The sequence below is a fragment of the Eubalaena glacialis genome, chromosome 2 (assembly GCF_028564815.1).
Source record: "Eubalaena glacialis isolate mEubGla1 chromosome 2, mEubGla1.1.hap2.+ XY, whole genome shotgun sequence".
Classification (NCBI taxonomy): Eukaryota; Metazoa; Chordata; class Mammalia; order Artiodactyla; family Balaenidae; genus Eubalaena; species Eubalaena glacialis.
Window position 1 is genome coordinate 133,624,555 of NC_083717.1, and position 16,135 is coordinate 133,640,689.

At 33.7% G+C, this 16,135-nt stretch overlaps 1 protein-coding gene across 7 annotated transcripts in view; it reads left to right on the top strand.

The window, feature by feature from the left end:
* Positions 1-16,135, top strand: part of MIPOL1 (mirror-image polydactyly 1) — a 348,741-nt gene that overhangs the window by 40,864 nt on the left and 291,742 nt on the right. For all 7 annotated transcript variants that reach the window (XM_061182468.1, XM_061182465.1, XM_061182469.1 and 4 more), the window contains exon 2: positions 15,647-15,725. In XM_061182468.1, the coding sequence (XP_061038451.1) occupies positions 15,707-15,725 (19 nt within the window). In that variant the 5' untranslated portion in view covers positions 15,647-15,706. The remainder of the gene's footprint in view (positions 1-15,646; positions 15,726-16,135) is intronic.

Consider the following 16,135-nt stretch of genomic DNA (forward strand, 5'->3'; position numbering starts at 1 on the left):
TAGTTGCTCCACGGCATGTGGGATCTTCCCGGACCAGGGCTCGTACCCATGTCCCCTGCATTGGCAGGCAGATTCTTAACCACTGCGTCACCAGGGAAGCCCAATGAGCAACTTTTTAATGGTGTTTTTTTTTTTTATATTAAACCATTGTAGACAATTGTCAAAACTCGTCAAGTGTACACTTGAAATGGATGCATTTTTACATGATGTAAATTTTATCTCGAAGTTGATTTTTAAAGTAAAGAAAATAAAGTTTTAGTTGAATCCTAAGTGTAGTGGTGAAAATACTAATGTGCTTACTGCAACTCAAAAATTTCAACTATATATTATGAACAGGGCTGTAGTGTAAATATAAAATGTGAAACTGTATGGGTTGGGTCAGGTTAGGTGGATTTTATGTATGATTTTATCCAAGCAGCTGAAAAGAAAGTGATAGTTGAAAGAGTCTGATTACTATCTAAAATAAGTACAATAGCTGGGTCATACGGTAGTTCTATTTGTAATTTTTTGAGGAATCTCCGTACTGTTTTCCATAGTGGCTGCACCAATTTACAGTCCCACCAGCAGTATTATGAGGGTTCCCTTTTCTCCACATCTTCTCCAACATTTTGTTATTTCTTGTCTTTTCAATAATAACCATTCTAACAGGTGTGAGATAATATCTCGTTTTGGTTTTGATTTGCATTTCCCTCATAAATATTGATTTCTAACATCTTTTCTGTTTATTTTCCCATCTGTATGTCTTCTCTGGAAAATGTCTACTCAGATCCTCTGGCCACTTTTTAAATCAGGTTGTTTTGTTGTTGTTGTTTTTATATATTTTGGATACTAACCCTTTACTGGATATATAATTTACAAATATCTTCTTCCATTCAGTAGGTTGCCTTTTCATTTTGATTATGGTTTTCTTTGCTGTGCAGAAGCTTTTTAGTTTGATGTAGTCCCATTTATTTATTTTTGCTTTTGTTTCCCTTTGCCTTTGGGGTTAGATCCACCAAAACATTGCCGCAGGCCAATGTCAATAAGATTACTGCCTATGTTTTCTATTAGGAATTTTATGATTTCAGGTCTTACATTCAAGTCTAATTCCTTTTGAGTTAATATTTGTATATGGTGTAAGGTAGTGCTCTAGTCTCATTCTTTTACATGTGGCTGTCCAGTTTCCCCAAACTACTGATTTAGGAGACTGTCCTTTCTCCATTGTATGTTCTTTGCTCCTTTGTTGTAGATTAATTTTCCATATATGTATGGCTTTATTTCTGGGCTCTCAGTTGCTTTCCATTCATCTGTGTACTGTTTTTGCACCCAAACCATACTGTTGATTACTTTGTAGTATACAGATGATCCTTGGACAACACGGGTTTGAACTGAGTGTGTCCATTATACACAGAGTTTTTTCAATAAAAATATACTACAGTACTACAGTATCCACAGTTGGTTGAATCTGAAGATGCAGACCCTTGGATATGGAGGACCGACTGTAAGGTTATAGGTTATTTTTAGCTACATGGGGGTCAGTACTCCTAACCCCTGAGTTGTTCAAGGATTAACTGTAGTTTGAAGTCAGAGAGTGTGATACCTACAGTTTTGTTCTTCTTCCTCAAGATTGTTTTGGCTATTCAGGATCTTTTGTGGTTCCATACAGATTTTAGAATTATATGTTCAAGTTCTGTTAAATATGTCATTGGAATTTTGATAAGGATTGCTTGAATCTGTAGATTGCTTTGGGAAGTATGGACATTTAAACAATATTAATTCTTCCAATCCATCAGTACAGAATATCTTTCCATTTTTTTGTGTCTTCTTCAGTTTCTTTCATCAATATCTTATAGTTTTTAGTGTACAGGTTTTCATCTCCTTGGTTAAATTTATTTCTAGGTATTTTAGGCTTTTTGATGCAGTTGTAAATGAGATTTTTTTTTTAATTTGCCTTCTCTGATAGTTTATTATTAGTGTATAGAAATTCCACAGATTTCTGTATATGGATTTTGTATCCTGCAACTTTACTGTATTCATTTATTAGTTCTAACCATTTTGGGGTGTTTTTTTTTTTGGTGGAATCTTTATGAATTTCTGTATATAGTATCACGTCATCTGCAAATAGTGACAGTTTTACTTCTTTCTTTCTGAGTTGGATGCGTTTTATTTCTTTTTCTTGCCTGTTTGCTGTGGATAGGTATGTTCAATACTCTGTTGAATGAAAGTGGTGAGAGAGAGCATCCTTGTCTTGTTCCTGGTCTTAGAGGAAAAGCTTTCAGTTTTTAACCATTCAGCTGTGGGTTTATCATATATAGCCTTTATTATGTTGAGGTATGTTCCCTCTCTACCCACTTTGTTGAGAATTTTTATCATAAATGGATGTTGAATTTTGTCAAATACATTTTCTGCATCCATTGAGATAATCATGATTTTTATTTTTCATTTTTTAAAATGTGATGTATCATGTAGATTGATTTGCAGATGTTGAATCATCCTTGATTCCCTGAAATAAATCCCACTTGATTGTAGTGTATGATCATTTTAATGTATCGTTGGATTCAGTTTGGTAGTATTTTGTTGAGAATTTTTGCACTGATGATCATCAAGGAAGTTAGCCTCTTATTTTTTCTTTTTGTGGTGTCCTTGTCTGGTTTTGGTATCAGGGTAATGCTGGTTTCATAAAATGTGTTTGGAAGATTTCCCTCTTCAGATGGAAGAGCTTGAAAAGGTTAAGTATTAAATCTTCTTTGAATGTTTTGTAGAATTTGCCAGTGAAGCCATCTGGTTTGGGGCTTTTGTTTTTTGGGAGATTTTTGATTATGGTTTCAATGTCCTTACTAGTAATTGGTCTATTCAGATTTTCTGTTTCTTCATGATTCAGTCTTGGAAGATTATATGTTTCTAAGAATTTATCCATTTCTTCTAAGTTGTCCAATTTATTGGTGTATAATTGTTCACAGTAGTCTCTTATGATTCTTTGTATTTCTGCATTCTTTTATGTTGGGGCTGTGACTGCTGGTATGGAGTGTTGGTGGTTGGAGCTGGCTTCAGGGCCTCATGGTGGCTGCTGCAGTGAGCTGATGGGTGCAGTTGTCACCCTTCTGGCTGTGAGTCCCAGCAGAGACAGGGGTGGGCAAGGCTCTCAACAGGGTGTGCTCTCTGGTGCTAACAAGCTGGAGGGAGAATTTCAAAATGGCACCCACCAGCCCCAGCATCTGCAAGGTAGCCTGAGATCACAAAAATGACTCTCATCAGTATCTCAGACTCCAGGGAGTGTCCCAACTGTTCCTGCCTCACCAGCAGACGTTTCAAGATTAGTGGGTGGAACCCCTTTACCTTCATTCCATGTGCTTTTCAACCAGGTGTTTTCATGTTGGTTTTTGGGTGGTATGAGTCTGTGCTCGAGCCCTTTAGAGCAGGTTTTCCTTTTCCTGCAGTTCTATAGTTTTCCTGGGCATATTCTGCATTGGTTTTCAAAGCCAGCTGTTGGGGGCTTCTCTCTCTTGTGCAGGATCTAGGGGTTGGGGTGCCTGATGTGGAGCTTGAATCCTCCCCTCCCAGGGGAATAACCATACCGTTGTAGTCTTCCCTGTCTGTGGATTGCTGAAGCTGGGGTGTGTTTTTTCGCTTGGGGAGACCATCTCTGCCTCTCCTACCTGCCTCAAGGTTGTCCTTTTACCCTTTGTCGTGGAGACTCTGTTCATCCAGTTTTTAGCTGCCTTTCAGGGAGCGTTATTCCGCATGTATTTGTAGCTTTGTTGTGGTCATAGGAGGAAGTGAGTTCAGGATTTTCCTATGTCACCTTCTTGAATCAGATCTCCTGAAATATTTCTGTATAGCATGCTTATATGCCAGCTTCTTGATCCTCCTTACCCTAGTTTTATCGTAATTAATGGACTTACTGCTTTCAAAGGTGGGGAGGATATCAGTCACATTATAGCAGGGGTCCCCAACCCCCAGGCCCCAGACCGGTACCAGTCCTTGGCCTGTTAGGAACTGGGCCGCACAGCAGGAGGTGAGCGGCAGGCAAGCGAGTGAGCGAAGCTTCATCTGTCACTCCCCATCGCTCGCATTACTGCCTGAACCATACACCTCCCCCAGTCCATGGAAAAATCATCTTTCACGAAACCAGTCCCTGGTGCCAAAATGGTTGGGGACCGCTGCATTATAGGACAGAAGAAACAAAAAACAAAAAAAAGCAAAAAAAAAAAAACCCCCAAAACAACAACTCTAGGTATTTTGAGCAAAAGGTCCTTTATATAGGGAATTAACAGCTTACAAAATTATTCCAAGTGCTGGAACAGAAGTCAGGGACTATCTCTAGACCATGGTTCAGGGTTGTGATATTGTTGCAATCTAGAGGTCAGAAAGCTGTTGTTGCCGCTGACACCACAAGTGGCTGTCTTATCTAGGAGGCTCATGCTCGACATTAGACTGCAGAGTCTCTGCCACCAGAAACAATCATAGCTGCCTGACCTTACATGCTGAAAGCAGACAGATGACCTTTGCTTTACTTTCTCCTTCCATATCTTGCTAGAGAACATCTGCTTGGTAGAGCTTTTTTTTTTATGTTCAGACCATGAGCTACAAAGAGACTGGGAAGTATAATTTTTAGCTGTTAACCTCTTCCAAATAGAAAGGAAGAGTGAAAGTTGGGAGAGCTGATCCTGGTAACTAAGACAAGGATATAGGTCTCTTCAATACCTCTGCCCCAGTACACATGTTCACTTTCTGTTATAATACAGTTATATTATAATTTTGTATAGAAAAAATATATAGCATTTACATTATTATGGTCATGTAGATGCTATTCACAACTAATACATGTAGTATATTTTGATTATTTTCCCTTCCCGCTCCCCTGCATAGTTTTTTGCTATTTTATTTACTTGTTGCTTGGTTTTCTGTGTATTTATTATTGATTCAACGCCAAACTCTCTTATCATTTATTTGAATCTGTTCTCAAACACCTATTTCTTGAACAAATTGCGCCTGGAGTTTTCTTAATGCTGTCAACTTTGAATGGTTTTTCTGTATGTCTGGTGTATAGCTATTGTCCTGTGATTTTTCTCACCATGACCTTGGGTGTTATTTTCACCTCTTTCATACTTTACTCCCACGTTTTGGTGGAGCACATGTACTAGCTTCCTGAGAAGGAATGTAGATGTGGGTCCAGGTGATTTTTTTTTTGAGTCCTATTTTTATTTCTGTGTATATAAAGAAAAACTTTGTAGAACATTGCTAATACATATTTTACCTATGCTCCAAGAGCTGTAATATGATCTTAGCTTGTGAGAACTAAGACCGCAGACTGTACTATATGCTCTCAGCCTTTAAGTATGGCTTTGCATTCTGCCATTTATTTTGATTTTTGGCAAACAGTTTTGACCAAATTGGTGACAAGAGATGTGCAAGTGATAATGCTGGACTATAAAAAATGAAGAAATAGTATCACACTGGCTATTAACATGCAGTTATATTGGTGACTGCTTGTGCCTTGATGGAAAGGTTGAGGAAACAGAGGATAAAGATCAACAGGTTTAGCATTTTCAAACATCTCTTGATATTATGAAGGGTATTATATGCATCACTGTGGTTTGTAGCTAACAAAACAATGTAGATGTGCAGTAGCTTCAGGAAATTTGAAGAAAATGAAAGATCTTTGCCAGAATGTGTTGCTGGGACTGCATCTCCATGGGAATTATGTGATGTTAATACTGTATAATTCTGATTCAGTTACTCTTTTCCAGGGACACATTTTCTGTCCTAATTAGGGTACATATAATTATTTGCTTTTCCTTTCTTTTTATGGTTCTCCCCTTCTCTAACCCTTATTAGGCATATGTTGGAGCATCTTATTTTATCTTCCATGTTGCTTAACTACTGTTTCATATTTTTAAACTCTATTATTCTGTGCATCATTCTGAGGAATTTCTTCCCTTCTGCCTCCAAATCATTAATTCTGTGCTCTGTTTTCTAGTTTTTACTTCATCTATAGAGTTTCAACCTCAATTAACATTTCTTATTTCTAAACGATTTCTAGTTGGTTCATTTTTATATCGATCTATGCTTCTGTAAAAACTGCCTGCTCTTATTTAATGGGTTGTGTTGATTTATCAATCTGGCAATTTAAAATTATACCTATTTTGAAGATTGATTTCAGGTTGCCTAGTTTTCTCTAGTTATTCAAGTATGAGTCTCCACCTCTCTCTTTTGTATGCCTGTACTACTTTTCCTTATGTTAGATTGTTTCATATATGTTATAGTTTTTTGTGGCTATGTGTTTATTTTCAAAAGAAATTATCTTATAAACGAATCTAGCTCATGACCTACTTCTCCCTCTCTTTTTTTTCCCTTTCCCCCACCCTTTTAAATTTCTGGCTGTACTATATGATCTCAGGTTGCTAACCAGTTTTACATTAATTGATTGGCTTAAGTACAAGTTTGGATTCCTTGCCCCACCATGGCAAAGGCTTTTGGTTTTGATCTTAGGTAGTTAACTTTTCCACCTAATTTGGTGGGTGCCTTGTGTCTGGCTCAGATATTGAGCAGGTGGTTGGAAAAAGGGGAAAGTCTGCATAGTTGAACCCTAACCTTTAAGCCTATTTGGTCTCAATCTTCTCGTGGACTACTTGGCTTCAAGTCCTACTCTCTGTTATGGTTTGATTTTGGCATGTGGATGTTTCTTGTTCTTCCTTTTGAGCTTATCTATGTTTTTAAAAATATATTTTAAAATATTTTAGTCAGTATTTCAAAGTTTGCAGTGGTAGTTCTTAGGAGGCATTTCAGCAAATGGTTAATTATTTCAACTGGAATGGGATTTGAATTTGCAGTTCCTCAAAATGAAGAGATAAAAATGAAAATGAATGTGGGACCTGACCTATGACAAACTATCATTTCACCTTAGTGAAAGATTACAGACATACTTATTTCTTTCACTGATATGAAGAGTTATTTATTAAAATAATTTTTAAACATTGTGAAGAAGTATAAAATTTACCTAAATTTGTTGGTCCAAGCAAGTATAGACTTACCTATTAAATGGTGAAAGGTGTTGAAATTTTGAGACATGGTAGTATAGTCATTGTCACTATTTCTGCTTATGATTCTTCTAAATCACCATCTTTGTTAGCTAAGAGGTAATTATTGTGCATATACAAAGAACTATGACTGTTCTACAAATGAAAAACATATCTAGCAATGGAAATACATGTCTTTTAAGATGAAATTAGGGAATATTTCAGATTCATATAGTTATGGCTGCAACAAATGATAAATTTGGTTACTTACATTGCAAATCTAGCAGTAACTAACTAGGATGTTGCTTCAGGGTTCAGCAGATGGCCTCTAAGAGGCTTGGTGAAGAGAATGTTTGCTAAAGGTGACAGAGTATGCCTATTCAGTTTCCCATATGCACTAGGTCATTGGTAACATAAGGTCTTACTTTCAGGAAATTGTTAAATTTAAGGTCAGGGAGTAATTCCAAAGCATTTTAATAGATAAAGTACATATCTCTCAGCGGATGATATTCTCTTTTCGGTTCCTACATACTAAGATGAAATTTTTAGGTTTTTCTCTAAATGACATGCAGTACAGAATCCGTGTGAGCTGTGTGTGTATATATTCGTGGAAGATGTGCAATATTTGTTGCGTGATATGTTGTGCGTATATATGTATCAGACATGAGACTGATGAGATTTTGATAACATTCTATTATAAAATGGAATACTCATTGCTAGTTCTGTGAAAGTAAATGATAGTGTATATACTCTTTTATTTTATAATATGTATTTTAAACTATTTATTATGGAAAATTGCAAACATAGAAGAGTAGAGAAACAGAATAATGAACCCCTGTGTACTCATAACCCAGCTTCAGCAATTATCCTTCATAGTTCATGATAGTTAATCTTGTTTCATTTACACACCATATTCTGCCTGCCCTGTGAATCCTGCTCTCCTCCCTCCCCCAATCTCTACCCACAACTCCTACCCCAGGATAATATCTTTTATTAGTTATTATTAGTTAGTGTTACTTCCACCAGAAGCCTTATAATGCTTGACTGCTCTTTTATAATAGTTTTAATATTTATGACTAGATAAGTTTCAGTTTTTGGTTTCTCTTTATTTTCTACACAGTTTATAAAAGGTTTTCTTATACAGTTAGTAGTGTAAAATGTCAGGTTATTCATACAGCCATTTTGCAGTAATCATGAATATAGTATAAATCAACACATCGTAGAGATGGAATTTCTTAAATAAAATTCTTATTTTTTAAAATGAAAGAGCATTGTCTTTTGGAAAATGTCTTAAAAAATTAACAGCACACATTGCTTAATTTAGTACTTTGGAACACTGTACAGTTGTATTACTATTAATTTTGTAAGTAATATTTTTAACTCAGTTGATTTGCCATCTTGAGACTTTTTAAAAAATAACTTTCCTGAAACAGATTTTTAGTGAACATATACTTCTAGATCCTAAGAAACTCTTTATGGTGTGGTGAACAAAAGAGCTAGTATAATACTTATAATTTATAGTTGACATTATCTTATAATTTTAAATGCAGAAAGAATAAAATTGTTTATTGAAGGAAATTTCTCTATCTGGTTGGCTTCTTATATTTTTCCTTTTCATATTGTATTTTATTCTGCATTAACTATGGATTACCTACTTTAGGATCATATTCTTATTACATACTTTTCACTAACAAAAACATTTGTTAAGAATGACTTAAGTTATATGAGCTTTAGTAGGTCGTCAGATAAATGAAGCTGATGGCTGTGACTTTCTTGATATTGAACAAGAAATTAGAGTTGCAAGCATAACATTTGTAGTACTTTCTTTAAAGATTTTGTTTCTAGTAATTGTATTTTGCAACCTAGAAGTTGCCTTTAACATTACAATTTAAAAAGTGAAATGCATAGTTTGCATACAGCACACTGTCCATTGGGAATGATTAGGTACTGTAATTTTAGCAAATTGCATAGATAAACATTATATTTATTATATAATGTATGAATTGCTATTAAGTATTCAAAATGCAAACTAACACAACATTGTAAATCAACTATACTTCAATAAAAAAAGAAAAGAATTAATACAAAAAAAGTATTCAAAATGCAAACTAACACAACATTGTAAATCAACTATACTTCAATAAAAAAAGAAAAGAATTAATACTAAAAAAAGTATTCAAAATGCAAAAGTATAACTTGTTATTAGAGTATGTTGATGTTATTTGTTAATGTCCCTGTTACTACTTATTATTTAACTATATAAACTATACAGAATTATTAAACAGTTTTTTGATAAAGTCTGTTAGTAAGCATTATGAAATATGATGAATTAATTAAGAACTTATATGATTATCTTTATTTTAGAAAGACGTTTTCTGACAACTGTTCTTTTATTTGATTTCAAGTGGCTGCTCATACCAGTTGTCATTACAGATCGATTTAAGTTACTCTTAATACTTTTTTACCTTTGATTTGCCAAGAACTTCAGTTGGTTGTGTGGAAATGTAAGCCTTTGTGTGAAGGAGTGTGTCCTTGCATCAGAACTTGGCAACCACATGAATCTTAAGAAAACAGGCTGTTTGTTCCGTAGAGAAACTATTCTATAAGATGACTTTGTTTTTATATTCTGTTCTGTGCTAGATTAAGTGATTTAGTTTAGTTTGGCCTAGGGCAAAACGTTTCAGGATATTTTAGAAAATCCTGTATCCCATTAACCCTCTGAAAATAACGCTAGTTTTAAAGTTTTGCTTTCTAAAATTTTATCAGTAGGCCATGCAATACCAGATTCATTCTCAAAGTGTCATTTGTAACTGGCACTGAAAGCTATTGCAGTGTTCCGTCTGGTATATGCAGTGTTCCAGGTTTTGAAAATCTGAAAGCCATATATTTTAAACACTAAATATTTATTTCCTCTTAATTTGATGCCCTTCCATGATTTTAAATGATGGGAAGTAGTTCGTTTTTTTTGATAGTAATTCTATTATAAACTTTTAAACGTTAGAATCCCGAACACTAAGGCTATTATAATAGTCCCTAATTGAACAAAGCAGTGTGATTGTTTTAAAAAATATATGCTTAATTCTCAGGAAACTCATTCATTTTAAACTTTTCTGTTCTAAAAAATTTCTGCCATATATTAGTTAAATTAGAACTTTTCACTCTACATAAACCAAGCAAGCAAGCAAGCAAACAGCCATAACAAAGTGTAATTATAAAAGTTAATTAGGCAATAATTATTTTTTCAAAGTTTCAAGGGAGTCATAAAGATTACTTTCTTTCTATTCATTTTGAATCTCTTAGATGTAATGTGGCTTCCTTCAGAGTTTCTTGTTAAATTCCAAGGTTATTAATAAATATTTGATCATTAAGTTAAAAATAATACATGTACTTGGTAAAAAAAAAATCAAATTATACAGATAGATAGATATAAAATGAAACAGAAATACTTCTTTCCCTCAGTCTCTCAGTTTCCCTACCTCAACTCTTAGGCCCTTTCTTCATAGTAACCACTGGTAATAGTTTTCTATGTATATCCTATTCAAGCGTGTATATTTACATACGTAAGTGTAATTTTACATTTTTTTCTGTCTTTAATTTATCCCTGTTCTGTACCTGTATTGTTTTAGCTAAAGATTTATTTTGGGTAGGAAATTTATTTGTCTTACCTATTTATTTTATATTTAACTCCTAGAACAGTTGACTGACACATAATATATAGGTGCGTAACAAATACTTGTTGAGAGAATCTTCCACATCTGTCTATCCACCTGTGTGCCCATCAAATACATACTGGATACTTACTGTATGCCAAACACCCTTCTAAGGACACAGATGAAAGAGAAAAGCAAGGGCTGTGTCTGAATGTAATTTCCTTATACATAGTTGGCTGATACATATCAAAAACAATGAAATAAAACCTAAACAAATGGGTTTCATGAAGGTAGTAGCACAGGTAATGTGATGAGAGTGAGAGAGGAGTTTCTACTTTAGATAGGATGGCCAGGCAATACCTTTTTGAAGAGGTGAATTTTGAGCAAGGCCTAAATGATAAGAAAAAATGGTTTAGAGATCTAGAGAAGAGAATTCTAGGCAGAGGGAATAGTAAGTATAAAGGTTCTGAGGCAAGAATAAGCTTGGTGAGTTCAAGAACAGAAAGAAGTTCAGTATGACTAAAGCATGAGTATTTTCTCATACAAATAAATACTGCTTCAGTGTGTATCTTTGTACATACAAATATGTTCTACATATTTTTAAAAGACTTTTAGTAGTGGAGGGGTCAAATAGTATATGCATTTAAAATTTTGATAGCTATTGCATGGGGCTACTTTTATCCTTTCTCCCTAAACCTTTTCTTGCTTTTCCAGGCTGTGGGGAACTTGGGTTGTCTGGAGCTTGGTAGGGAGTGGGCTGTGATGTGAAAGGAATTCTTTTTGTGAGAGAATGTGCCAGGAACTGTGGCTATTTGAGAGACTTTTGTCTCATAAGATGAAAATCCAGCAGTAGAAAATATGCATATGTTGTATATGTTGAGTTATATGTTAAAATATCTGGCTCTCAGAAATACAGTGCTCTCCTTTGGCCATTTAATGAAACCATTCCAGTGCAGAAATTATCAACATTTCTCAATCTAGAAAATCCAAAATTTGGCATGGTTATAGTTAGATATAATTGGAGTTACATATAGTTGGATATGAGGCAGTATTATAAATGATGCCTAGTTTGACACTTTGGATTCACATTACACAAATTTGTGATTAACTAAGGAGGCATTATGAAAAAAAACGCCATTAAACAAAGTCAGCCGATCACCTTGCCCATGTGTGGCTTTTGTGGAGGAAGGTAGAAGGGTATCTCCTATTTAAAATAAGTTTTAAAAAATCCTGGGTGTTGTTACATTGGGGAATGAAATTCCTTCTTTAAATGCCTTTCTATCAAAGAAGCATTGTTTAATTTTGAAGGATAAATGTCAGAATTACTTATAATTTTTTAGGCAGATTAGAAATTTTAGACTAGTCAAAGAACAAATTTTGTTTCATCAAGTATTTTACTGCTGAGTAAACAAGGAGAGTCAAGTCCCGTTTGAGAGCATAGAGGTGTTTAATTTTTTTCAATCGCTGTTTTTCGATAGGGTGAAAGTAGGAAATTTAGGTAGATATATTCAGTTTCCAGTATATTTAGAGAGAGAAGGGGGTATGTGGTTTCCCTGGCTATTCATTTCTCCTTTTTTCACTTCTTCTGAGAACTAAAAACAACTTGGAGGAATGAGGTCAGGAATCTGTGATGGAGAAAATTTTAGTTTAACAGATGCTGATATGGTATGTTCTGTCTGTTATAGTAAAGATTTTATTTTTCTTTTTTAACATGGGTAATTTTTTCTAACACAACTTAAAAACGAAGTTTAGTTAGATTTTATTTTGCTGCTTGAACCTGGTGACATTAATAATGATAAAGCAATTAACATATTTTGTCTGTGATATAATGATTTAGCACTTTAAGAAGCCTAGTTTATCTGATGTCTACTATAAAAATCATCCCAGTGGTTTTAATGTGAATATATAATTTTTGATTGAAAAGTTCTTGATATCAAATCTTTAAGGTGAGTGTAAAGAAAGGAATCAGTATTTTAATAGTCTTAATCCTTTGTCCTATAATGAGTAGATGTGTAAAATATGTTGATGTTTACAGAAATCTTCTAGTCCTATTACAATATATAGATGTGTAAGTTGTAATTATTTGAATCATTAGAACATCTAATTTTTGCTTGACAATATGCAAATGTGCCATTAAATCTGTTTTTTAAGATTTTTCCAGTTTAATGTCTGAATCCAAATTCATAAAGAGTTGGAAAAATGAGATGTCTGAGCTATAGGATTCACAGGGATTTCATATGAAGCCTATTTAATCAGGATAACACTGTTATTAATATTCATAATGTCAGCTGGAACACAAATGACAGACTTCGGGGCCTAAAAATTTTACTTGGTGAATTTATTAATAGTAGCTTAAAAAATTAATGGAATTTAAGTAAAGTTGGTGAATATGAAAATCTTGTGTTAGCAGAAACAAATCTCTATTAGAACTTTCTTTAAGACCATTTTGCATTGATGTCTTTTGACAGATTTCATTGGTACTTAAAGAAGAAAGATGCATGAATGGTCATTTAAGAGGATTTAAACACATTGGCACATTAATTTTTACATGAATAATAAGTACTTTCCAAAAGCAATTAACTTACAGTGTACAAGATATGAATTGAAAAATAAGACTATGACATCAAGGGCAAAGCAAATGTGCTGTACATTTTAAACTTAGTGGCAAGACTGTTTAATATTTTGGTTTATTTTATTTTTATAGCTTGCATAGGCCGTGACTTAGAATATGGTTATTTTAATGAATTTAAAAGCATAATAGAAAGGAGTAATGTTCCTTCCCCCCACCAAAAAATATTGGTATGTTAAACATTATCCTCTGCAAGTATCTTTTGTATTTATTGGAGAATTAAACATTTGTTGTGCTATTGGTAATATTTGAGAATATGTTCAATTTTGCAGAAAGTTAAAGGGATGATTCTGAATAGGTTTAGTGCTACAAATACATATGTGTTAATACAGACTTACTGATTATAGCATAACTCAAATGTATAATACATACGTTTCTGAAAGTTTGTGTAAGTTTAGTTAATAAGCATCGAGTAGTGTTGAAGTAAATTTGTTTTGAATGTTAGCCTAAGAAAGTAAAAAGTGGGGAATGGCTTAAGTAAAACTGGGGTGTGTTTTATTTTGTGTACTACCTGCTCCTCTTTATGTTTTAAAATGTGCTTGTAATGATATTATACCTGTGCTCTAGTTTTTATTTTTGTTATTGGAGTTCCTTAAAAACAATTCGTTTTAGACCATTTTGTATAGTTACAATAATACCGAGTATTTTGTTTTACATTCATCAGAGATTATTTTTCTTACAAAATTTTAGTACTTACAAAAGCATAGCTTAATTATTATCTCTAACATGCCAGTTCGGGTTTACCAGTGAAAGAATATAGGTATTGGTCTTGCAGTATAAGAGGGTACTAGAAGTTTCACTTGCAGTCAGTGTTATATATGAGTGATTTAGTTTCATTAGATTTATAAGAATTGCCTGGTATGTTTTGGGACTCATATTCAGAACTTGAATGGAAAAAGCATTAATTACTAGGGTGTGTAGAAATTATCACAGTAAGCCATAAATTAAAATTTTTTTATAAGGAATGAAATCAAATTGATAAATTGATTTATTGTTTTTTTTGTTTGTTTTTTTAGTGTCTTTTTAAAAGTTAGGTTTTCAGTTGGGGGGACATGTTTTGTTTTTGGCTCTGAAATATTCACTTATATGCCCAGGAGAGGGCAGCATTTTACTATATCAGTCTCATAAAAGAATTAGCCCTGCTTAGACTGTCAATGTTTCTTGTAATTACTCCCAGTATATTTGTTGCTTGCTTATGAATTAACTTGCATTTATGGAACTAAATCATTCCAATCATTTAATTACACCTGAGGAGATGAACTATAATTGCTTGCTTCCAACTAGGATCTGATATGGCTTGAGCAGTATTAATTTGGTGTTTACTTTTCTGAGTGCTAAAAGCATTAAAATGATTGTGCAATGGGATTACATTTTACTAATTGCTGGCATTCATTAGCTGGGTAAATGATGAGGAAGAGTGACTGTATATTGAAGAGGGATAAAATTATGGTTTTAAATAGTATATTACTAAGCGCATTAAGACCTGTAAGACATGTTTGAAAATACTCCAGAGGTTATTAAAGGCTGTATTTTCTACATGTCTTGCTATATGAATCTCTTATTAAAAGACCGCAATTATTATTAACCTTTTTGGGCAATATGGAGGGAAGTGGCTTCATTGACTGGAACATATTTCTTTGATATTAATAACTTCGTATATTTTCAACTAATCCAAAAGTAAATGAGGAACTTAGAAAAAGATTGCCAACTCCAGATCAACATATTTAGAGAAAATTGGAAAGGAGAAGCTTACTACAGCTTTATTTGAGGACTTTTTAAAGAACGCAGAGTTCTAGCTGTGAGGTAAATCTAATTTTATTCTCCTTAAAAGCATGCAAAAAAAAAAAAAACCAAAACAAACTTGCATAGCTTTTATCATTTTTATTATGAAAACAAATGCAAGAGAGAAATACCAGTAATTCCACAAGTTAATGATAATCTTTTAAAAAATTAGAATAGCATTTAAAATTACTTTTACAAGTATGAAACGTTTTATATGAAAATATACATTCAAATCAATAAATTTGAAATTTGACAAATAGAGTAAATTTTTAATTTTTTTTTAATTGTTGAAATTGTAGTTGGAAAGACTTAAGTTAAATAAATTAAATGGTTCCCTAACCAAAGGAGCAAGAATGTCTAGAAGCTTAACCTGAACTGTATTTACTAAAATATAGGTGTGAATGAAAGAACTTTTTTCTGAGAAAAAAGATTTAATTTCATGTGTTGAAATACACAGTTAATTGTCCTATTATAAATGTTTTAGAAAACCATTTATCCTGTAAATTCTCTGTTAAACAAAGGTAAGGTTTAGGTGTGTTCTGATATATTGTTTTAAGTTTATTTATCTAGAGTTGGCTTTATTTTAGCTTCAAATCTTGGCGCAGAAACCAGAGACATTGCCAGAGCAAACAGGAACGGGAGTACAAATGGACGACTGGTCAAAAGGTAAGGACTTTTAAGGTATTAATACCAAACCCCAGGTGTTGTGCTAGTTTAAGGCACTGAATGAAGTGTGTTTGTTCTAACCAATATATTAGACAGAGGCAGACAAGCGCAAGTGCACACACATGCACACACACACGCAAGGAAGGAGGCACACACAAAGAGACCCACATTCTGCAAAAGGGACACAAAGACACATGGAGAAAGAGACATGCACACACAGAGAAAGGGACACACACAGAGCAAGAGATATTGAGAGAAAAAAGGAAAGCAGACACACAGGGAGAGAGAAACACACACAAAGTGATGGAGGAGATTGAGAGAACAAATGGTAGAGAAATGAATACAGAGAAGTATACTCAGAGAAAGAAACACAAACAGAGAATGGAGACACAGACACAGGAGGGAGATAC